General features: G+C 42.3%; 1 protein-coding gene across 2 annotated transcripts in view; it reads right to left on the reverse strand.

The window, feature by feature from the left end:
• The window catches only part of Kcnq3 (potassium voltage-gated channel subfamily Q member 3), a 307,126-nt gene that overhangs the window by 46,270 nt on the left and 235,830 nt on the right, over positions 1-25,026 (reverse strand). For both annotated transcript variants that reach the window (XM_052747915.1, XM_052747914.1), the window contains exon 2: positions 152-242. In XM_052747915.1, the coding sequence (XP_052603875.1) occupies positions 152-242 (91 nt within the window). The remainder of the gene's footprint in view (positions 1-151; positions 243-25,026) is intronic.

Consider the following 25,026-nt stretch of genomic DNA (forward strand, 5'->3'; position numbering starts at 1 on the left):
AAGGGAGGCATTGCTTTTTCTTGTACCTAGACTTGGCTAGAGACATTAGGAAGCTGCAGTCCAGGAGAATAGTTTCCAGAGGTTGACTCCCTACAGCTGAAAGTGGCCTAGCTTCCATCCTGGAGTACAGGGCCAATGGCCCATAGCTCACCAGCAGCAAAAGCCAGTCTCCAGACACAGTCTCGTACTCCTTGAAGGTGGTGAGCACTGCCAGAATCAAGCATCCCAGGACAATCAGAAACCTAGAGGGAAGGAAGAAGGAAGGAAGGAGCTTGAGTCCTGGCTGGTCCAGCAAGCAATGGCAAGAAAGGGTCAGTGAGGACACTGGACAGTGTCATGTGCTTCATAGGTTAACCCATTCATTCCCCACAGCGACCCTGAAGGTGGGTAAGACAATGAACAAGGCTGAAGAGGTTAAGCAAGGTGCATGTTGTTAATTAACCCGGCTACTCCACAGAATCAGTTAGTTAGACTTTTTGATTTTTCGTGTCCTGGAACACATTTTCTGATCAACACACCTGATGATCCACCAAACTAAATCTGCACCCCAAACCTTATCTAGGAATTTAACCAGAATCACCAACCCCTTCAATGTGTTAGGACTTTTATTTGAAATGAATAACTCCGAAATTTACCCACTTGGGGCCCCAAATCCTCTTCTCAGGGGACAGCAAGGATGATGGTGATGTTGATGATGTCTAGACCAGCACCCCTTATCACTACATCTGGTCAGCACCTGTCACCTGCTATTTCACACATGCCAGCTCATCATCCTTAAAGTGACTCTCAAGGCCAACATGATCACTCTCCTGCTGCAGAATTTTTAAGACTAACATGATGTAAAATGTTAAATGCTTGGTCTTACAACACAAGACAGCAACCCTGCTCTGTGAAATTTGCCTTTAGTTGTCATTGAGCATGGAAGTGTATGCAGAGGCTGGGATAGTGTACAAAGAGAAATTTGATGTTCCAAGCTGAACTTATGTTCCAGAAGTAGGAGCCTTTACTCAAGCTGTCACCCTCTTCCTCCATCTTGCATCTGGTAAACCTGGGGATGACTCCAAAAGACATGCATGATTGTTCTCAGTGAGTCATGCCCTTGTAATACTGCCTCATCTGAGTACAAGCAGACCCCAAAACTCATTCCTCCTTTGCTTGCTTCAGTGTACGGCAAAGACCACTAGATAGTCATGCCTGTGACTGTAGCACACTGCATGGATCCCCATCTATACAGAATGGAGCTAGAGAACTTCTTGCTGGCCTTGTAAAGGGCCTGTGGGGGTTGAATGTGGCAAGGAGCTGCTGTGGCTCATGAGGTCTGACCTCTGCTCCCAGTTCATGATAACATGAAAGTGGGATCTGCCCTACAACACCAAGAATTGGTCATCAACCATCCAGAAAGAAACATAGCCCTCCCAAACATCAACTGCTGCTCTGCGAAGCTTCAGCATAAGACCCAATTGGATTACTGATGCTCAGAGACTTGAGATACAGAGAGAAATGGTATCATTACAATTCACTAAGATAGCAGCAATTTGTTATACAGAGTGATAGAAAATTCAGTGTGGGTTGGGAATCTGCCAAGTGCATCTAACTTTCAGAGTTGGATGACCATACAGTCTAGGTTGCTTGGCCTGTCACATCCTGGACAGCAGGGAATGTACCAGCTCCTGTCTGTATCCAGTGACTACTTCACGTCTCAGCGCTCTAAGTAAACCACAGTTGCTTAAAGAAGGCACTGAAGTGACTTCAGTAATTCCCTGTTGCGGAAATCAAAGACACGAAACACACACACACACACACACACACACACACACACACACACACACACACACACGCATGCACGCACGCATGCACATGCACATGCACACACAGTACCTATGTATAACAGCCTTCCTTTATCTGTGGCTGCTTTTTGTGGTTTCAGTCATTCAATATTTGCCTAGTCTGAAAATATTAAATGCAAACTCCAGAAACCAGCCATTGATGGATATTAAATTATTTTATTACAATTTATTACTGTAAGTGTTCTACTTTATGCTAGGTATTGCCATTAATCTTTTACTGTGCTTACTTTGTAAATTAGGCTTTATCATAGGCATGCAGTATATATAGAAAAGTGTAGTATGAATAGTTTGGTTCTATCCTCCACTTGGGCATTCACAGGGCATCCTTGCACATATATACTATGGACAGGGGAGACATATGTATCTACACCTGTAGACAGAGTCAGCTCAACAAGGACTGTGGTCAGTGGTTGCTGTCATGGTTAGCAATAGAGGAGGGGTGAGGGGATAAGAGGCTCCTGAAAGAGAATCCCCCTGGTGGCCTCATCAGGACTGAAGAGGTTGATGGGGAAGAGTAAGAGGACCACAGTGAGGATCTTGTTGCTAGGAAATATTGAAAACAGATGGTCAAGAGGCTGTGCAGTAGCCTCGGACCCAAGAAGAGAAGGTTCATGTGGACCTGCTGAATTTGAGGTCCAAGTGAAACTCTACATTGTGCCATAAAACCCCAAGTTCAAAGTTGACAAGAGAGGTTGCTCTCCTATGGAGCTCTAACAGTCAGGGAGAGGAAAGTGGAGTATTCAATCTCCCACCACTCAATTTCAACCTAGTTCTAAACAGCCCATAGCATGCAGAACCTGGACTGTGCCAGCAGGGGGCAGCCAACCACCACACAACTAGTTATGCATGTCCTTCCTCAGCAGAGTTATTGGGATCCACTCTCTGAGACTGGAGAAAGACCAGTAATTTATGGAATATAAATCATCTAGGAAGCCCTTCCAACCCTGAGAAGAGGAGACATTTTTTTTCCAGCTTCTTGCAAATTTCAAAATATCTTTAAAATAACTCGATTTCAGCAGTCAATCTTGATGACAGAGGCCAGAAGTGTCTGGGCAGCTGCATTCCTGCCCTCCATTTCCTTTCTGTCTCTTGTACTGTGGGTGCCTCACTGACCCCTCCTTTTCTTCTCTCCTTTGCCCTTTGCCAATTTTGGCTCCCTTTCTATAGGCTTGACTGCCTCCTTCCCTTCCCCCTCACTACCTTGCTCATCCCAATGTCTCTTCCTCCACTTTTTCTCTTTCCTCCCACCTTCTGCTCTGCTCGCATCCTCTCCCTCCCCTCTATGGTCTTCAGGTTCAGAACAAGAGATCTGGGCAGAGATCCCTGTGGAGATCCACCAGAGCCTTTGTGTTTACAGTACCAGGCTGTGTTTGAGAGCAATGCTGGTCAGTGTCAAGGCTATCTGCATGCCCATTGGCACCCCTGTTTCTCCCTCAGCACTCTTTCCTCATCCTCTACCATCTTTCAGCCAAGGTGGAGCTCAAGGAGTCGGGAGAGAGACATGGAAGGGTCACTTTGAATTGCACACCCTTCTAAACTGTACGGCTTTGATGATCAGTACAAGGCCCAGTGCACCCTGTCCAGGTAAGCTCAGTACCAGACCTCCACCAGGCAGCACACAGGAGGACGCAGGCAGCTTTTCAGACAGGGAGGTGAAGAAGGACCAGCCATCTCACTGAGCTAAAGAGATGGAAAATGTCCACATTATGTTGCCACTCCATGTGGTGTTTCTCCTGAGAACATCAGAGGGGGCGTGGAAGTGTCACTATTTCATATACATCCTTACACAGATAAGGCCCACACTTTCAGGTTCAGGTGACAGTGTCACCAAGGGAATAAGAGACTCCCCTTTGCTGAGAGCCAATAGGGGGCCTTAGTGGAGAATCTGCAGAAGATGTAGATAGTATAGGAAGGCACCTGGCCACCCCATTTTACTGGGAGGGCAGTTCCCTTTCTGCTCCTCTGGACTCCCACATTTAGGAAGTCTCTTTCCAGGGACCCTGCAGGTCCCCTTTACTTGCAGTTGTTCTGGGACAACTTTCCATCATCAGTGGCTCCAAAATGTCCCACAAAGTCAGGGAGGTACTGGATCCACTGGATTATCCTTCAAGTTCCTGCATTGGAAGGGATGAAGGACATCTTAGCCACGTGTAGGCAGACTGACCTAACATTGTGGTTGGTTCTCTCACACCTGACCACACTCAAGGCAATGCCATGGGTCCTCGCACTGGAGAGATGAAATATCTCCAAGGCAGAGAGCTTCAGACCACATCAGAATCCTACTGATCCTTCAGTGAAATCTGTCAGAGGTAAAGCACCCACTGTATACCAGGTTGCTGCTCTTCTTTTATTTGATTTTTGATTGATATATAATACTTACACATATTTTATGAGGCTTAGTGTGGGGCTTTGATTCATGTAGGTACATGCTGTGTGGCAAGCAACTCAAAGTAACCAGCATACCACCTTAAATGTGCCATCTATTCATGGTGAATACAATCAAAACCGACTAAATGTACCTTGTTATATTCCTCCTCTTGTGGTGCAGAACTTCACAACATACTCTTCCTACATAAGAATATACTTGCTGACCAGCTGTTCCCACTTCTCCTTCCTCATCTTCTCTCCAGGTCCAGTAACCACCATTCTACTGTCTACTTCTAAGACACCAACCATTTTAGATCTTATGTACGAGTGAGACTGTGAAGTCTTAGTTTTTCTTCATCTGACTTCATTTAACATAATACCTTCCAGGTTCTTCCATATTATTAGAAATGACATCACCTCATGCTTTCAGTGGCCAAATAATATCCTATTATATAATAAAAAGTAAAACCAAACAAATGAGATTATGTCAAACTAAAAAACTGGCAAAGGAACAAAAGAGTGAAAGACAACCATTTATCTGACTGAGAAAAAATTTGAAACTATACATTGACAAGGAGTTACTAATATCTATAATACGTAAAGAACTCAAATGATTCAACAACAAAAAATCAAATAACCAAATTACACTGGTCTAAAGATCTGGATAAATTTTTCTCAAAAGAAAATATAAATATAACCCACAAGGAGTAATTAAATCCCAAGTGGTCAGGGCCTCAAAATAATGTTTGAGCCAGTCAAACATGGTTGATGAATTACTTTTGTCTTGCAAACTCTATAGTATGGATTGGTTGAGACTACCTGGAATGCGGGATTTAAACTGCTGCCAACTTAACTGGAGGAAATGTCATTATCAACTGGTAATATCTATTGGGTAAAGGACAATACTAAGAATTTGCCATGCCCTAGCGACATGGGTATGAGCTCCTAAGTACTATTCTAATTATTTCTCCAGTGTTTCCTTTTCCTGACTGTTCATGCTGTACCCCACCCAAATTCTAGCAACCATGATATTTGAGGAATCCAAATAAGGCCTCTTCTTGTTCCTTCATTTTATAGAAAGCACATGTGTACACCAGAGGTTTAAATAATGTACATGTGAACATAACATGACTCCTGCAGAGTGATGGTGAGGCTTCAGAATGATGATAAGGTCCTGGTTTTCCAGCTCTCAGCCTATACGCCTCCCACATTGCCATTCTTTGCTTTGTATTCAATAAACTGGAAAGGACTTTGGCAGGACGTGTGCTCTTTCTTAACATAGTTAGAATGTGTTGCCTTTCATTAAATACCGCATATCTCAGGGCTAAAAGTGAAGTATTACACACTAGAAAAATTCAGGGAATTTAAGTAAGATAGGTGTTTACTTTGCCTTTTGAGATCAGACCTATGTTCTCCCTTTTCCTTCTGGAACTCATTTTCTCTGCTCAAATGTGGTGTATGCTTAATTATCAGTGAGGTTTAAGTAGTTCAAAACAATGTCATCAGATGTCAGGGTCTAACAGTACAAATGACACAGTACAAAGAATAATTTAAAAATGATTCACAGCAATTGCTTCTTTTCATCTTGTTAAAAGTTGAAGGACTCACAACTACAGAATCAACAACACCCCATGAACTGAGGCTGCATCTCAGGGTGAGCAAAGCAGCACATACACACACTAAACAGGGCAAATGTTCATGTGTCATGATGGAGCACAGTCAGAGACACCTTATCTCTGGATTAGAGAGAGGGAGATAAAAATTAAAGAGCCCAGGAAGTGAACCCTCATCACTTCCTTTCCTGCATCCACTCTATCCTTCACATGCCTTTCCTCATTATTTATCTAAGCAGACTAATCAAGTCCTAGCTCTTTAGCAAGCAAGTCAGGCTCTCCCACATCAGATCATGCCAGGGCAGAATGGATAAAAGAGAATATCCCACTATATGCTACCTACAAGAAATTCACTTTAGAGTTGAAGGCCCAAATAAGTTGCAAGTTTTCAGACAGAAAATGCTATTCCATGGAAAGGAGTCAAGATACAGCAGATGTGGCTCTAATAATATCACACCTCAAAACAGGTATGAAGAACAAAATTGCCCTGAGAGACCAAGGAGAGCAGAGCACCACAGACAGATAAGGTTCAACCCATTAAGAAGATACAGAGTTGTAAACAAATGCACATCCAACAACAGAGCTCCAAATATACTATGTTTTTCCAGGCTCATCTCTTCATTCTTTGCTCCTCTAAGCATAGTAGACTTAAAATTTAGTAAAAACATGGAAGACTCTCCAGATTCTATTTCCTCTCCTAACTCACCATCTTCCCCTCATCCAGTTGATGTATCCTTTCTCTTTCAAGCTCAGATCAGTTACCTCCTCTATATCTCTCCTTCCCTCCACAAACTATTGGATGACTACTTGTTACACACTGGGAGTTGAGAGCAGACCATACTTGTCTCTCAAGTGCTTATATTTCATCTCTTGCTTTCCAAACAGTAGTAGGGGGAAAATCTGATCATTCACAGAGGACTTTGTTTTTAACTTTTCATAATCTCATGCATTCCTTGACATGGCCTGACCACTTTAGGCTCTGGGAATCCAATGATGAACACTGCACATCTTAGACTGTTCCAATGAAGTAAGTCTCCTATGATTTCCTTTTAGGAGAAAAGCTCATGTCATAAGGCAATAGCTGAGGAAGCTTGCTGTCTTAGTTCTGTTTCAAGCTCTGCTGACTACTCTCTCTCTCTAAGCTTCTCCCCATGTCTGTGTGTCTCCATCTGTGAAGTATGCAATTGAGGGGAATGGTACAATAAGTCTTTCTGGGCTATTTTTATGGGTTTAGGATGGATGGAAGAATCTGAGCTCAGATATCAGCTGTGCTGCTTTGCTGCATGGAGGAGACTTTCATCATTTGGAAATGGTAATGACACAAGCTCCTAATTCAGGGCTGCTATGAGAAGTAAAGAAGAGAATGCTCTTGGGCTACACAGTGTCACCCTTGACACAGCACGTAGACCTGACCTGTGCCAGTTTCAGCAGGAGTAAATTTTAGCTTGAATGGGTCATTCTAGCAAATATTCATCACATGGCTGACAGACTCACTTGCTAGTTCATCAAGACCCCAAATTACTTATTTAAAATTGGAAAATCTAGAAATCACAAGTCCCAGGAAGATTGTATCTCAGTTCCATCACACACTGTCTTATCCACGTCATTCCAAGTCATACTTTAGCTCTTCCTAAAGAGCTTTACAGATACACCCAACCTTCTATAAGCATTTCATCTTTTGGGAGGGTGGAAGCCTCTGCCTGGGGATAAGGTTATTAGCTTTCCCCAGTCCAAGCAGCTCTCTTTTTTCCTCTGCATTAACAACGTCAGCTGAAATACACACCATTTTCATTAGCATGCCATCAACACTGTCTTTTCACCCTGTTCACATTCGACACTTCCATATAAAGTCAATGCTGTCCTAGCTCTGGCACATCACAGTGTTTTTCCCTGTGGGACAGTGATAGGTGCCATTAGCTAGGTACTTGCATTGTCCCTGACTGTGGTATCTGGTTTCCTTACAGAATACAAAGTTTCATTATCAACAAAGCATTTCATTTGGCACCCCAAATTTGCATTCCAGGCTACTAGATGCCACAGAGAGATGCAGGGTTATATTCTAAGGATTATCTTCAGACTGTAGGCACCTGCTATATTTCCCTGAAAATTCAGGGCAACAAAGGAATAGATCAAAGGTTGTGGAGCAGAGCTGTAGCAAGCAGACCCTATGATGGCCCCCAGAATAGATTCATCCTAATGACACCTCTGGGGAATTCCCACTGTGTAAAAGAAGCTAGGACTTGTTTCTAGTGGGTAGGATATGGTAAGGAGATAGGATGCCATGTTTTGTGATTAGGTTACAATGGACTGTGAATTTTACCTTGCTTCAGACTTTGCTTTCATGAAGCAAGCTGTTGGGTTTGAGACATCTGCATGGTATTGAAATAAAAGTGCCAGTCACCTAACAGCCAGCAAATAATGGACCCTTTAGGAATGGGCTTTTCGAAACAGCCACTAAAAGGGTTTTTGTAGAGAACTTTCTTTAGCTGAGTCTTCACAGGCTGATGACATGATTCTGGGAGCCACATCTGGAATCCGGATACAGAGGGAGGGAGGGAGAAGAAGGAGGAGGGAGTTACGAAGAGAGAGAGCAAGAGGAAGAATAGCAGGAAGAGGAAAAGGAAGGAGAGAAAAGAGATTATTTCTCATGTGTGATACTGTGTTTTGGGGGAGACTGTTACACCACAAAAGATAGAAGTACAAGCTTATTAGGGTATAGATCTTGGCCCAGCAACCAGGGACTTTGAATAGATTTTAATTTCCTGAAATCTCACTTCCTTATCTATAAAACAGGAGTAACACACAAAGGGATCTCTACTGTCTGAATACTCTTTACCAATCTCTCAGCATGTGGGAGATGTTGTGCAGCATAAAAAGTCTCATAACTAAAAAGTACTTTCCTAATAGGAGCTCCAGGCTGGTGTGATTGACAATTGTCACGGGGGTGACCTGGATTTGCACATCAGCCTCTGCTACTTCAGCAGACACCTTGAATAGCTCAGTCAAAACCATTTGCAGAGTAAAAAGGCTAAGCTTACAGCATGCAGGACCGTATGATGGTTGAATGGAAATGATGAGAGCTGATGATTGATTGATTGATTGACTGCCGGATTGATTGAGACAAGGTCACTATACACATCGCAGGCTGGCCTCAAACTCACAATCCGACCTGAGTGATGGGATTTCAGACCTGTGCTATCACAACTGGCTGAAAGATATTTGAAATACAATACAATTAAGCAAAGGATGTTCTTGAATGGGAACATTGAAGACAAACCAACTGGTCCTAGAAAGGGCTCAAACCTCACACAGCTCCTCTTTCTAACTCTAAAACCAAAACACTAAGAGGATAATTTAAAGGTGAGGGATCATTCATTTTAGTTCAAAGTCTCAGAAGGTCAGTTCATGGTTGTTTGGCCTTATGCACTTGGGCAGAACATCATGAAGTGTGTGCTAGACATCTGTTTACCACAGGGAGAAGTGGAGAAAGAATACAGGAGGGACCAAAGACAAGATGCAGCCTCAGTGACCTAATTTCTCCAACGAGGCCACACCTCTTACCTTATACTACCATCCAATAATGCCGTCATATTATGAATCCATTAAGGGATTAGTTCCCTCTGGAAGAGAGCTTCATCATGTAGTTTTCTCTGGTGATGCCCACATGCCCAAGGCCCTTATAGAAACACACCTTACCTAGAGGTATGCTTCACTAATCTCTCTACATTTCTTAATTTTATTAAACTAACAATTAAAATTAACCATTGCAATCCTTCCTCTCAGAGGGTTGAAATAATAAAATGTGAAGTCATATGATTTGGGCCTTTTATAGCCATGTGGCTGCTGGTAGCATGCCTATGTCCCAGAAGATAGCCCACACCTGTGCACACACTGTCAGCACTAACTGGACTCCATGCTAATAATAACAATAATAATAGTAAAAGATGAAATGAAGCTGGAAAGGAGATGGGTTGTGGGTTCTGGGGGAATTAGTATGAGCTGGTAGCAGGTAGATATGACCAAAATACATTGCATATGGGGTTTTTAAAGAACAATCCCCTTAAATACACTTCCAACTAACACTGAATTCAGTCTTTGCCAATTCCAAAAGTTAGAACACACGTACAATTCTAATCTGTATTTCAACTCTGAGATGCAGTAAAGATGATTTTACATTTCAATCACATATTTTTAAGGTAAGGTACTTATAAGACATTTCACCTTTTTTGTTCGGTGTGAATTCCCAGTCCCCTTGTGCAACCATTCCCTTGAAGTAGAGTTCACAAAGCCCTGCTAAGTAAGGGGTAAAGGCTACCCTCTAATCTCACCTCATGGGACAGTCAGGGGATTAAACAATAATCATTCAAAAGTGTCAACATGTCAAAGCGCCTAGAATTAAGCACTAATAGAATAGGGCACCAATCAAACACTAGTTTATTTTTTCTTATGCTCATAAAAGGTATTCCAAACATTGATTTAACAGTATATAAAAAAAATTGTCATTTAAAATGTCTGTGTTCTTGAAAAGGAGAAGAAATATTACATAAATAACAAGTCCTGGCTAACCCTTCCTCTATAGCCATGTGAGTGTCCTACCCACAGACATGTAAGATAGTGCAGATTTTGGCCATCTGAATTAATGGGCGGCAAACAATGTCCTCAGACCAGATCTAGCCCATTGTTTTATTTCTGTAAATAAAGTTTTATTGGATCACATCCATGTTCACCTGTCAATGTGACATAATAGCAGAACTGAGTAGCTGCAATGGAGACCTTCTGGCCCACAATGCGACAATATTTATTATCCCAGCTCTTCAAGGGAATGTGGCAGCCGATGAATAGCATCATCTTGGGCGATTTATATGCCTGATGCTATACAGAAAAAAAACAAACTTAAAAGGAAAAGACTTAGTTCTATCCTTGCTAACCACAGGACACTTTAAAAAAAATGACTACATGGATAAAACAGGCATATCCACATTTTGTGAAGGACTCTTTGAAGAAATTAATATGAATGATGGACAAAGATTTAATCAGGGCCTGCATGCTGTATCTGACCTTAGAAACATCTGTTTAAATTTCATGGTATGTCACCATGCTGAATTATTTCTTCTCCTTCATGTCTCTGTTCCCTACTTCCTCCCTTCCTCTTTCTCCATTTCCTCCCCTTCCTCCTCCTTCCCCTCTCCATTTCCCGCCTCATTTTCCTTTTCTTTCTCCTCCTTTTATAGGACTGGGATTGAACCCACAGCATCCTTAGTCTTAGGCAATTGCTCTACCACCAAGCAGCTTTCCTCACTTAAGGAGTAGAGTACATCAGTCTTAATTTTCATTTTTAATTTAAAGAATTGTACACTTTCATGCAATGAAATATGATTGTATCTACCCTTCCCATTTTCTGCAACTCTTACATCTACCTCAATGTGCCCCTCCCATTTCATGCCTTTTTAACCTTTGATTTTTAGACAGAGTCTTCCTGAGTCCCTCACGGCTTCCTTGGGCTAGCTCTAGAGTTGGTGGGACGCTGGACCTGCAACCCCCCATCTTCAACCTCTGAAGGAGCCGAGATCCAGGCCTGAGTCACTTCTTGAGGGTTTTGTCCCCTCATGAATACTTTTAAAATATAACAGCAGTGTTTAGACTCACCATTGTTGCCCTAGGCTTATGTCTGGAGGGCACTAACTGGGTACCACCTTGAGATTCAAGGCAAACTTTTCACGACCCACCAAGCACTCTGGGGAGTTTCCATCAGTGAAAGACTAGGGATTCAGAGTTGGATTGGACATGTCAGAGTCTCGTGTCCAGCCTCCCCACTGGCTTCCAAATCTTCATCTGGAGCATCATGAAGCGCTGCCTTGTAAGAATATTTGGAGTTTTTGTTTGTTTTGTTTTTTGAGACAGGGTTTCTCTGTGTAGCTTTGTGCCTTTCCTGGATCTCACTCTGTAGCCCAGGCTGGCCTCGAACTCACAGAGATCCGCCTGCCTCTGCCTCCCAAGCGCTGGGATTAAAGGCGTGCGCCACCACTGCCCGGCCCAGAATATTTGGAGTTAATGGCTATAAAATTTGCACTAACAAGCAGTAGGCACTCAGGAAATGCCACTTCCCTTTCAGTTTGCTGACAAAGGCATGCCCACTTACAAATTATTTATAATTGGGAACATGAGCTTGGAGGCAGACAGGAAGTGAGATTAAATTCTGACCTTACTAATTGTTGTTGTGTAACTTTGGTTAGCTACCTTAATTTCTCTGCTCCACCAATCCCTCACATTTATTTGGAGGATCTCCAAGAATTGTTATGAGAATGAATGTACCTTAAATTGGGAATAACCTAAGATATTAGGTTAGTGCTTGACACGTATTAACAGTCATTACTATGAATAGAATTATTATCCTTATCATCTCAATAAAGTAGTGTCGGGAGAACATGTAAATTCTCGGTAGCTGTAAGTAATTTTTAGTCAGTACATCTAGGAACCACCTTTGGAGAATGCTCCCAAATGACACTAACCTATATTTCAGTGTCTTTCACACACTGCCAACTGTAAGACATTATAACTAAGAAGGAGAATCTTCTGATTAAGCTATGTTAGCCATTTGTGATAATTCTCTTCCTCCTTCTAGAGATGTGAAAGTGAGAAAAATACGTCTCTTACAAAGGCCTTTTATGTCTTCCAATTCCTCCCATTCTCATACAATGATATACAACTCTCACTTAGAACACCTAATGTCCTTGTCAAGCCACCACCACATCGCCCTTGAATCATTCTAGTCTCCTGAGTGATCTCTAGCATCCTCGCATCTTAACCCATCCAGTCCATCTGCTGCACTCAGCTTTCTCTGCCTCTTCCTTATTATTTAGTGCCTGGTCTCTGCATTTTCTGAGGCCTTTGTTTTGCTCAGCTCCCTTCTCCCTCTCCTCGTAATCAATACTCCTACCACTATTCTCCCTGCTCATAGAATTTCTTATGTCTTGGACTACTTGATTTCTAAGGAAGCAAGGATCTGGGGAGACAGGCATATTTGAGTTCAAATTTTGAATCACAATCCTAACCCCATACACTTGGTCACAATTGTTTCACTTCTAGGAACCCAAGTGTCCTTGATTTTGAAACCAGGCTAGTGAGATGCCAATGTGAACACATCCCAAGAACTGTTAACCTAGAGCCAGGAGAGCATGTACACGAGGGACAGGCTGCAATGTTCCCAGCTCTTCCAGCATTGCTACAGAATTGCATAGCAGACCCCGCTCACTCTCTGTCAACTTTTAGCCAAGGTACTATGTCATCTTATACAATCTCCCCCAGTGATGACTTGGGAGAAAATAATTGCAAATTTTTGGGGGTTGCTAATTTATAAAAGGTAATCCAGGGGGTTGCATGAAAGACCTTCAACCCACTGTCATCAAGACCAGAAGTTTTACAATTTCAAGGTATTTCATAGGATACTTTGTACCAGAGTGCTGTGGAGGGGCTGTGGAGTGCCCAGTAAGATAGAGAAGCAATAGAGGCCAGTATGTCTTCTTTGCAAGTGTCTGTGAGACACAACAAGGTGGACAAAGACATCAGTTAAAAAATCTATATACTCCAAATCAAAGTCCAGCTAACTCTGAAAACAAAACATCCTTTGCTTTACACTGGACTGTTTTCTGGAGGTTAAGATCTCTTTCCAGTTAAGTGATGTCAAGTCTAAAGAAAATGGTTCATTCAACACTGGATAGCACCTACTGTGGACATTTAGGCAGCATTTATATACAAATCAGGAAAATGGAATTAGTACACCCAACAAGGAAAACAGTAGACTCACAGTGAGAGTCTGCTGTTGATCCTTGCTTCTCTGCCTCAAGTCAGCAGGAAACAGAGTATGCTATTTGATTTCTCTTAGCCTCATCTGCCTTAGTTTCACAGTGGCAATAACACTCATTGTCTATTCTATGAGACCACAGTAGAGATCAATGATAGAGGATGTGAAGCCCCTGATAGATGCTGTGGTAAGAAATGATGTTAAAAATATGGTTGAATGGCAGTATCAGCATGACTGCAGGCACTGGACACAGTACTGTGTCCTGGAAGATCATAGCAGAGGCCATACAAGGTCAAAAGTCACCCTTGGGTCCTAAAGAGATCTGCGGCTCTTTCTTGGGCCCACGAAGAGGTTTTAGAGTATGAGAAAGTAGTACAGGAAATGGGAAATAAGTACATGTTTGACCTCTACTGTAATGGAGTATCTCAAATAGAAAGAGGGCGGGTGCACAACAAGCTCAGAGTAGGTACCAGCATTTTCACCCTATCCCTGTTTCATGTCATCACACCCAGCAGGATATCCCAAGAGAGCTGTAGGCTTTGCAACATCTAGTCCATAGCACCTGGCCTGGGTCAACCTGGTTCTGGTGGCCTCCTAGTCCTCTGCATAGGCCTAAACAGCCTCTCCCCACATGGCTCCCACTGCTGGCCCAAAGAATTCCAACTGCGACAAATTCCTAGTTATTTTGCAAGTCTGTAGACAACTTGATTCTTTGCACTTCCAAGTCTTTGGATTCAAATACTCAATTTATGAAAGACACTGGAAAGAAAAAAAATGGAAGCAGAGATCTGAGAATCATCAGATTGAAATCTAACACAATAAATCAAGTACTTTCATTTTCCTCTGTCCTTTTCCAGCCCAAGGACAGAATCATATATAAGTTTTACAAATTTGTATTGTCACAACACTGCACTCGGCATTTTATCTTATTAAAGAATAAATATCCTTCTGCTTGACTATAAAATATTCAAAACAGTCATGTTTAATGAAAGAGCCACATTCTGTGACATCAGAGCCCTAAATATGTATAACCATCGCCTCACTGCCAGATATTTAGGCTGCATCCACATCTGTGCACTGACGAAGACTGCAAGGAAAAATGTCTGTGCATCTAGTTCTTCTTGGCTAAAGAGCAGGTCTTTACAAGAAAGCCCTGCAATAGCTTTCTGAATTTAAGATCCCAGGAAAACAGCTATACTAAGGTTATGGTCCCACAAGACTGACGGACAGATTAAGACTTTGTGATTATGGTGAACTGGAATGTTGCAGATCCAGGGCCAAATTACCTTGGGCTGTTTTCAGTCCCTTTAGTAGTCATTTATCACCCACTACTGTGACTGATGTATCTTTGTGATTATCAGATAAAACTCCCTGGAGTGTACTAGCACACCACTAGCTTCCACCAGCTCCAAAGATCAGAAAGTCATCAGATATCTTCTGGAACCTCAAGTTGAGATTGCTTTGCTTTGCTTTAACATGCTTACCTGATGTATTTTTCTACAATGCCTTCATTTGTGACTTCCTCTTGTTTCGTATCTACAAAAACACCTTGAACCCTGTCCCAAGTTGGCACATGTATTTGAGGAAAGCAAAGTCTGTTTTCTGGTCCATGACTACACACATTATAATAAATATACAGGATGAACTATCTCTTGCTCTCTTTGAGGTGAGAGCTAGGTTTTATGTCAACATCGTTAAACATTTGTGATAGTTAACACTGATGATTAATCTGACATGACCTAAAGTCACCTGGGGAATAAGCCTGTAAGTATGCCCATGATAGATTATTTAAATTAGGTTGACTGAGGTGGGAAGACTAACCTAGAATTCAGGCACCACCATTGTATAGTCTGTGGTCCCAGACTGAGTGAAAAGGAGAAACTGAGTTGAAATCAAGCAATCACCTCCCTCTTCTTCCTGACTGTATATGACAAGATGAGATGTGACCAGCTGCCTCAGACCCCTGCTCCCGTGACCCCCCCCCCCACAATATATCTTGGCATTATGAACCAAAATCAAACCCTTTCTTCCTTCAGTTGTTCTTGATGGGTTGTCACAGGAATAAGACAAATAGCCATTACAACACCCAGATTCTTGGTGTATTCTGCCAGACTGCTCATCTAAAGGATTGTCCAACCATCCATTGTTCACAAGAATAGATAAGGAAGCTGTTTCCATCTCAGTTCCACCAGGACTGGCAGTTCACACTTATTAAATATGTTACTGGTTTAATTAATATAAAAATGGCACCTGGAATTTGCATTTTAACCAGAAAGAAAAAATAATGTCTCCCACCAGAGGACTAACGATTTCTTAAGAAACTTCTGCTGTGGAACAGAGGTTTTTAAAAGAAAAGAGAGCGGTTCTTCTCAATAGTTCTGAAGTTATCTGATGTAAGCAATTACTTTTTCCACCTACACAGCAGCCAAATCAAACTCCAGCCATTTCAACCACACTCTGGCTAAAGACAGTTGGGAAATGCTGGCGTGCAACTGCCATGGTACTTTCTTACCATGCTCTGCAGACACATTCACACATAAATAATTGGTCCTCTCAGATGCAACCCAAAGGTACATCTATTTTACATTATCTTATCCTATTTGCTCCTTCCTACAAGTGGTGGCACTACTTTTGTGAGCCACACACCTGAACACAAACTAAGACCTGGGTCTCATGCTGTTTTTTCCCAGCAAGGCCAAGCATAGTGTGCTTCCCCCCACCCCCAATTTGGAAAACTCATGGGGATGGAAACATTTAGTAGCTTCAAATTCCCAAAGTGGAGAGAGATTAAAAGAAAAAAAATCCCCACACATGTGTTCATCAGACAGTCATTAGCATGGTAGAGGAGACATCTGTCTGCCCAGCTGTGCTTCTATAGACAATGGCCATCACCAATAATTCTTTGAGCAATTTTCTTCACTCCCTGGGCTGTTTCATATCCCCTCACCCAATCTTTTACCTAGTATGTTTACTAAGTATTGCACCCATTATCAGGGGACAGAAGTGATCAAGAATCAATCCTGCCCTCAAAATACTTATGACCATACAAGAAAGCCAACTATTTCTAATACGGAGTGCCCAGTGGACATGGCTCTTATGACTGGTTCCAGAAAGATGGCCAATAGCACCTAAGTTCCTGAAGGCTACCAGTTTCCAGTGACATCACATACTTAGTGTGAGAGCCCTTCTTTTTATCTACCTTTAAGGCTAGACAATAGTGGAGAAAAGCAAGAAGGCCACTGAATAGTCACTGATGAGAGGAGGTAATTCAAGCTTGTTTCTGTTTGTCCTACTATGTCCTACTCCTTGAATAGCATCAGACTTAGGAAATTAGGCACAGTCTTCAAAGGAAAGGGATTAACAGAAGGACAGTAGATTGCTTATGTTTTGATACATGGAAAAGTGAGGAGGGAATGGAATAGTAGGGTCAGGCAATAAGAATTCCAGCACCAACTCCTCTAGAGGAATATTGGGCAATTGATTATGAGATTTAATATGCTTTCTGAATACAAAATGGGTCTAAACAAGTGACCTCTTAGAGAAATTGTAAGTGCAATCCAAAACTGAGGCATAGTATGTACAGGTAAGAGTCTCAGGCTACCAAGTGCATTATTAGAAGAAGGATGTGAATGGCCCAAACCAAGTGGAGTCCCATATTACTAAAGCATTCCCTATACTTGATATGCTTCACACAGATATGATTTCATAATAACTGGGTAGTTTTAAGTTGTAAGTATGTTCTTCTTTGTTACACAGTAGAGGAAATCACACAGAGTCAGAATATAGCCACCAAGTAAAATACTCGGAATCTCTCACTTAAATAAGATATGCACAAGATCAAACAAGTTAAAAATTCCAGCATGAGGGAGAGGGAAAAAATCAGTTTTCTTCTTGAGAGTCAGTAACAGGGAGAGAAGGACTCTAGCAAGAAGCTGTGCATTTTGATGTTACTGTGTATGTTAGCTGAGGAGAACATAAACACCACCTTTAAGTATCTCAAACATACTAGTCTGGAAAACATGGAGATTGTAGCTGGCACTTGGTGGATGTGCAAACTGAACACAATGCTCCACAAACTCTAAAAGATGTAAGAGTCATGTAAGGTGGTACATGTCTAATACCAGTAGTTAGGAGGTTGAAGAAGAAAGATCATGAGTTTGTAGTTAGCCTGGACTAACTAATGAGATGTTCCAAAAACCAAACAGACAACAACACTTCAGAAAAATAAAATACAAAAAGCATGAGTAAAATCACGCTTCAGGAGAAAGCATTTTTCACATCATATCATTCCAGATTAATGGGTCTTTGAGCTTTCATACAACTGTTCATTGTAAAAAAAAAACTGGTGGTTTTCTCCAATGGAATGACACTGAGTATATCAACTACTCCAGGGCAGATCTTGTGTTTAGAAATAGTTGATCAACACATAATGGACTCCATAGGTTGTGTGTGTGTGTGTGTGTGTGTGTGTGTGTGTGTGTGTGTTTTGGTTAGTTTTTTTTTTGTTTTGTTTTGTTTTCTTTCTGGGTGTTATATTTTATTTTCTAGGTTTGGGAATTTTGTTGTTGTATTGGGTTTTGGCTTTCTTTCTTTTTTTTTGAAAGAACGTAAAAGTTGGGTGGGTAGGGAAGAGGAGAAGATCTGGAAGGACTTATGGGAGGGGAAGAACACGATAAAAATATATTTAAATGTAAAAATTGTTTTAAATAATAAATATAATAATAATAGGAAGAAGTCCCAAGGCTTTACTCCTAGTTCAGGACCCTTGGTAGCTGCTCACACTGGGAGAGTAGAGTCACTTTTCTTTAGAAGTATAGCCACTGTGGATGTCTCCATGCTCGTGCCCATGTGGGGCTGCACTAACTGGAGTCAGTTGTTTAAATAAATATATGGTATGAAGTTAGGAGGGGCATGTAGTGGGAGGTTCTCAGGGAGTTAGAGGGGAATTGTGACAGACAGACATGATCAAAGCACATTGTATACATGGGAAATTTTCAAAGAACAGTAATTTTTAAAAACTTTTAAGGGCCATCATTCAAACCCCACTCTTTTGTCTGAGAGAACCATCTTCCTGTTTGTTGTTTTTCTCATCGCTGTGACAAAATCCCTTACATAAACATCTTAGGGGAGGAAGGGTTTATCTCAGGTCACAGTTTCAGAAGGTTCCATAGTCACGTGGCCCTGTGCATTTAAGAAGAACATGTGGTGGAGGGAGCATGTGACAAAAGAGAGCTGTTCCTGTCATATCAGAAAGGAAGCAAGGAATATGAAGAAGGGGTGGGGGACTGGCTATCTTCAAAGGACATAAGATGGTAAACTGAAGATTTTCCCTGACAGTTCACTTTCAGGACATGGTCTTATTTGCACATGTACCTGATGGCTATGCCTTCCTATTCTTGTAAGCAGAGTATGTTTTAATAGAATTTAAGTTTGATTGTCATTAAGTGGAGGAGAAAGTTACTCCATTGTTCAGAGTGGGGTATGCATGTGATTCAATTCAGATGGGGGTTCCTAGGTTGCTAGGTTCATTGTTCAGAGAGGCATTCCTTCAAGTTTTTTGTGTTCAAGTTTTTGTCATATACCTGTGACAGACTCGCAGGTGTCTCTGTCATCCTTGTGACTGTCTCTGGAATGTGGTCAACTATCCCTGTGTATTGAATAAGGGATTCTTACACCTGAGCATGAACCTTATTTGGCCCAGGGACAGAGAAAGGCCTGAGTGCAGACACAAGAACTTCCTCCACCCTTGTATCTCTTTCCAGCCTGGCTTTGTTTTCAGTGATGTCACCATGCCAGTTGGGCATGACTTTGGCTTTCTCCTACACAATCATCCACAACTCAAGGTCATTCTGTCCAGACCTAGGCCACTCTTCACATACAGCTTTGTAGCTTCCTCCTCAATGCTGCATGAGGACACTCTAATGGGAAGCGTGTTCCTGCTGTGCCATAACTCTACCATGACAGCGTCTGAAGTCATTAGAGTCTGGGGCACACTATGAAAAGCAAACTTACAGAGTACCAAAACCCAGCCTGTTTATTTGACATATTTATTGTTATGGAACAGCAGGCCATTTATCAAGTGGCAAGTAATTGACTTCTTCCAATACCTCACACAGGTTTTCACATTTATCTTTTCTCAGTTCCACCTTCTGAGTCCAGCCTAGATCTCGATCTGCTGCAATGGTTTAGAAACACAGTTCTGCTGCTGGAGTGTCCCTGTCCCTTCCACTTTACCATCAGGATGTTGGCCCTCTCATACTGGCATGATGCAGTGTTTCACTGGCCAGGAAGTCCTTCAATTCCGCTGACTCCGGGATATCTCCTTTCATCTCCCAGCCATCTTGATGAAAAGGAAATTTTATTCTGACTTAGATCTCCAACTTCCAGTACCCCAGGTTTTCAGTACCAGATTTCAATCCTTCTGTATCTGGGAGCAGTTTCAAACAATGTGCTAGGATTGGTTCAAAGAAACAAGCACCAAGAGACCCTACATACCTCATCCCTTCGTGCTCAGCTGGTCTTGTCTGTCCCTCACTTATTCATAGACCAGAGGTTCCAAGGATATGGAGAGGGAGAGAAGGATGGGAAAAGGAGATAGAGGGAGCTTCTGAGGGCCCCTTTGAAGTCTACTCTCAACTTGGTAGGGCACTACAAGCTCTGTCTTGAAACCACCTAACTTAGAAGCAAAGAACCCAGATCCATTTATGAATTTCCCTTGATTTCATGGGGCTCTAATGGGGATTGAGTAACCAACGTTTGCCAAGGATGAGTTATAGGGCTGAAAGGTACCGTATACCATGAGCACAAAGACCAAAGTGTTTCACATCAGATCATCTTTAGAGATGACACTGAGTTTTCTCCTTGTAATGAGGACAAGAAAGGAAAAATACTGCAGGTCAGAAGAGGGCGCCAGATCTCATTACAGATGGTTGTGAGCTACCATGTGGTTGCTGGGAATTGAACTCAGGACCTCTGGAAGAGCAGTCAGTGCTCTTAACCTCTGAACCATCTCTCCAGCTGTGGGCCAGGCAGGAAAACTCTAGCTACAAAATACAGAGGAAAACATAAGATTCCTCAGAAGGAATCTTGATGCTAATACATTGTGTAAACTCACACTATCTTTCTCCAGCATTAAGATAGAGCAGTGTGTGGTAGGAGGGGTCCTGACAAGTACCTGAGCTGGAATCCAGAGACCCGGGTCCCAGGCCCATTTCCTAAGTGACAAAAGTCATGTTGCTTTACCTCTAGGAGCCTGTTTCCTCTGAGTAACTGGAAAGCACCCACAGGCCTTTCCCAGTCTCCTATCAGCACAGATATCTTCGCGGAAGAAGTAACAGACATGCTTAACAGCAAGTGGGTCAGTTTTTGTCCCCAAACTAAAGTTGGGCTTTTTTATTAACTAAGTTCACTCCTTTTCCTTCTTTTAGTTTCCTTTTATTCTCCCATCATGTTTTTTTCTCATTCCTTCATCTAGGATAAGAACAGATCTTAAGCAGAAGTATAAAACAAGGTAACAGGAAAAAAATTGTGGGGGATTTATGGCCACTGGGAATGTGTGGTCACCTTTCCTATTTCTTCATCCACGGCTTCCTTTACCCTCTTTCCTCCTTCTCCTTTACTCTCCTCCCCTCTTCCTCTTTCTTCTCTCCCCTCCTTCCCCTTGTCTCCTCTTAACTATCCTCTTTGCTTCCCTTCTCTCTTCCCCTTCCTCTTCACTCTCCTCCCTGCTGCCCCTTTAATTTCTTCCCTGTTCCCCTTTCCTTTCCTCACCACACCACAGGCAAAATACAAACTGTACTGCACTGAACTTGGAGGAGTCCTTATCTGGATGCCTTGGTTGCCCAGGAATAAAAATAAATAAGACCCAACTACAGCTATAGGCAAACTGAAGAAGAGCACGCAGTACAGTCCCCCCTTTATTAACTCTCTACCAACCACACAGGTATATGCCACAGAGGACAGAGTCTTGGGTTTGGCTAGACCACTGTCTGGGCATGTCTGTTCCATTCCATCTCAGCCCAGAGAGGGCCCCACTGAGAATAGTTGTTACTCTAAGCTTGCATATGTTGAACTGGTAAGAAACTGGTGTGCTTCAGCTGATTTGAAGCAACCTGCGTGCCCATTTTCAAATGCTCAAGAATTGTACAAGCCTGGTAGCTAAACATGGCCACTCCTAAAGACTACATTATATATGCTTATATTTAAATAAAGTGCACTTGAAACACAGATGTTTGTTATTATCCAGTGACTTTGCATTTCACTCTTATTTTTGTTTGTATGATGAAATACTGATGCATATTTCTCTGCCCAACTCTGTTCAATCACCTCATGAAATTTGCCAGAAGTGTTTACACCAAAGCAATTGGCAACCATTTATCCACATACAAACACACAATTGAGACTGAACACGTATCCAGACTGAGTTCAGAGGAAAGAACCGCATCTATTCATCCACTCCTCTGACAGGTGTTTAGTGATGGCTGTCCTGGGTTCATTTCTGTTGCTGTGATAAAATGCTCTGAAAAAAGAAACCAGGGGAGAAAGGGTTTAGTTGACTTACAACCCCAGGTTACAGTCGTCACTGAGGACAAATCAAGCAGCTAGTCCCCTCACCTTCACAGTCAAAAGCGAAGAGGGAATCAAGGCATCCTTGCTTGTTCTTTTGCTGCTCAACACTCAGTTAGCCTTCTCTACTCTTCCACAGTTCAGGACCCCTCTTCTATTGAATGGTGCTGCCCACCACGAGCTGAGTCAATTAACAACCGAAACCATCTCCCAAAGCCACATCTATAGGCTAACCTGCTTCAGATAATTCCTTATTAAGACTTCTTCCCAGCTGACTCTAGGGTGATCAAGTTGACAGTTACAACTAACTTGCACATCACCTACTAAGCATAATCTACTCACCATTTCCTCAAGGCTGGACTGTAACAGCACATTCAAAGAAGATTCCTGAATAGCTACGTATTAGGGGAAGGGCCCCCTAAGAATACCGGGTGTCTAAAGCATTGCACATCTCTCAACAAGTGTATCTCATGGGCTTTGTAACTCCTGGGCAGACTCCAATTACGCTATCAAAGAGGGGTCTCTTCAGGCCTGTTCCAATAAGGAGATAAGGATGCTTTAAAGGCGGCTCATTAAGTGTTTTCACGCAAATGGCTTTGCCAGGCTCCCTGACAAACAGTTTTCTCTAAGGAAGTTAAATATTTTCAGCCTTGTTTGTTATTAATTTGCTTAGCCAAGTGTGTGGTTATGAGTGAATTTTTAATAGAGGATGCAAAGACCTTGTGAAGTGAGTCTCAGCACCAAAACCTAAATGAAGGAGGTTTTATGAATCCCATCAAAATGGCCGCAGACCTTCCTGTACCGCACAGAGAATAAATTTCTCCTCCATGCAGCCTTGGCACAGGTGGAGCTCACAGAAGAGGCACAAGATGAAGAAATGAATGAACCTCTGCATTCTTAACACAGCAGACAAAGCAAAACATAGACGTAACCTTGTGGTGGATGGAATGTGAGATGGAAAAAGGAACAGTCTGCTCTGTAGTTCATCATTAGGACCCAAACAGCACCTGGCACATGGGGGCCACACAGGATACTTTATGATCCTGGACCATAATTTTAACAACAACAGAACTCTAGTAACAGCAGAAAGGAAAAAAAATCGTGGAAAAGGATAAAGAAATGAGGATTTATGAAAAGAATCAAGATCTTTTCATGTCATATCTCATACAATCTTTGCAAACATCTAGAATGTTGTATCATTCCCATTTTATGGATGGGGAAAAAAATCTAAGGTTATTAAACTATACTTTACATTGCTGTGACCTAATGTCTGAGGAAAGGAACTCAAGGGAGGAGTGGTTGCTGTTTTTTTTTTTTTTTTTTTTTTTTTTTTTTTTTTTTTTTTTTAAAGCTCATGGTTTCAGAGGGGTCAGTGTATGAACCACTTGGACTGAAGTGCTTGGGCCAAACATCCTGGCATCAGGGGTATGATGGGAGAAGGTCATTCTTTACCTCCCTGTTGACATGAAGCAGAAGCAAAAGGAAGCAATGAGGAATCAGACATGACCTTCAAAGGTAAGCCTCCAGGTATCTACTTCCTCAGCCTAGGTGTCACCTGTTGCAAGTTTCTAGCAAATAGTGCCACCCGCTGGGGACCATCTTTCAACACATGAACCTGTGTGGGTCAGTTCATATTAACTGAGAATTATTCTAAAACAGACCCAGTACTGCACTGGTAGGAAAAGGAGAGAGAGAGAGAAATGTGTCAAAATTGGATCTGTCTCATTTTAGTTCTATATCTCTGCTCTCTCGTGGTACTATGGGATAGGTGTAAAGATGCCCGAGAGTTGTCAATTTAAAAATAAAATCTTTCCTTTCCCTCCCAGCACATGTAGTGAGTTTCTTTCACAAGACAAGCTAAAAAACTGGAAACTGAACATTGATATTCCCTCCCTTGACCGTGGAGTGATGGACCAGGAAAGGTGTGTGCGTGCATGTGTGTTGTGTGTGTGTTCGTGCACGTGTGTGTTCATGTATGTATGATATTCCTGTTCATTTATTTTGCATGTTAACTTTTGACTAAGCTCGATGCTGAACTCAACTCAAAGAATCTCTGTCCCAAAAACTTTTGTTTTGGTAACTTGCCCTAATTTTTCTCCTGTGGACGAGAAAATTCAGGAAGGAAAGATTTGGCCAAGGTTAATACCAATGAATGTGACATTTGGGAATCTGGCATAGGCTGTCTCTTAGGCATGTTTCAATTAACAGATTTGTCAACCCCAATGGGCTCAGGATTTCCCGGGGGACCTTGCTGTGTGGAGATTCTGATTTGGTGTGTAGGCTATACCTACAGCAGTGAAGGGAAAGGTATCCTGACTGTCAGGAGCCAGGCTATATCTATAGCTGTGTTCTGGTGGGGGATGGTCTCCCTGCAGGAATGTAGCAATCCTGCTCCTCTCCGAGAGAACTATTACAGCTCCGCTCTGCTCTACTCTGCTAAGAGAGTTTCCCAGCAGAGACGTCCATTGCTTCTCTGCTCCACTCCACTCTGGCAAAAGAAGGTCTTTACCCAAAACTGATTCAAGAGAATTATTGGGAGAGAGGAATCCAGAAGAGTGGCTGCCTCTGCCAGAGTGGAAAAAAGCAGCTACCAATAGAGCTTATATAGGGCTTCTTGGGGGTTGAGTTTTTCCAGGATTTTCAGGGTGAGAATTGGTCAGACTTTGATCCCTGAGTTTGGACAAACTCAGAGATTGGCTGGATGTCATGCTCAGGGATTGGTTGGGTTTTGTGCTGAGTTGGTAAGGGGCAGAGTGCATTTCTTTAGCTCTGGTTTCAGGGCCAAAGTGTCTTTCTTTCACTGGCCTCTTTTAACCATTTGGCTCTGTTTCAG

Source organism: Peromyscus californicus, unplaced genomic scaffold (assembly GCF_007827085.1).
Source record: "Peromyscus californicus insignis strain IS unplaced genomic scaffold, ASM782708v3 Scaffold_20__1_contigs__length_68692818, whole genome shotgun sequence".
Taxonomy (NCBI): Eukaryota; Metazoa; Chordata; class Mammalia; order Rodentia; family Cricetidae; genus Peromyscus; species Peromyscus californicus.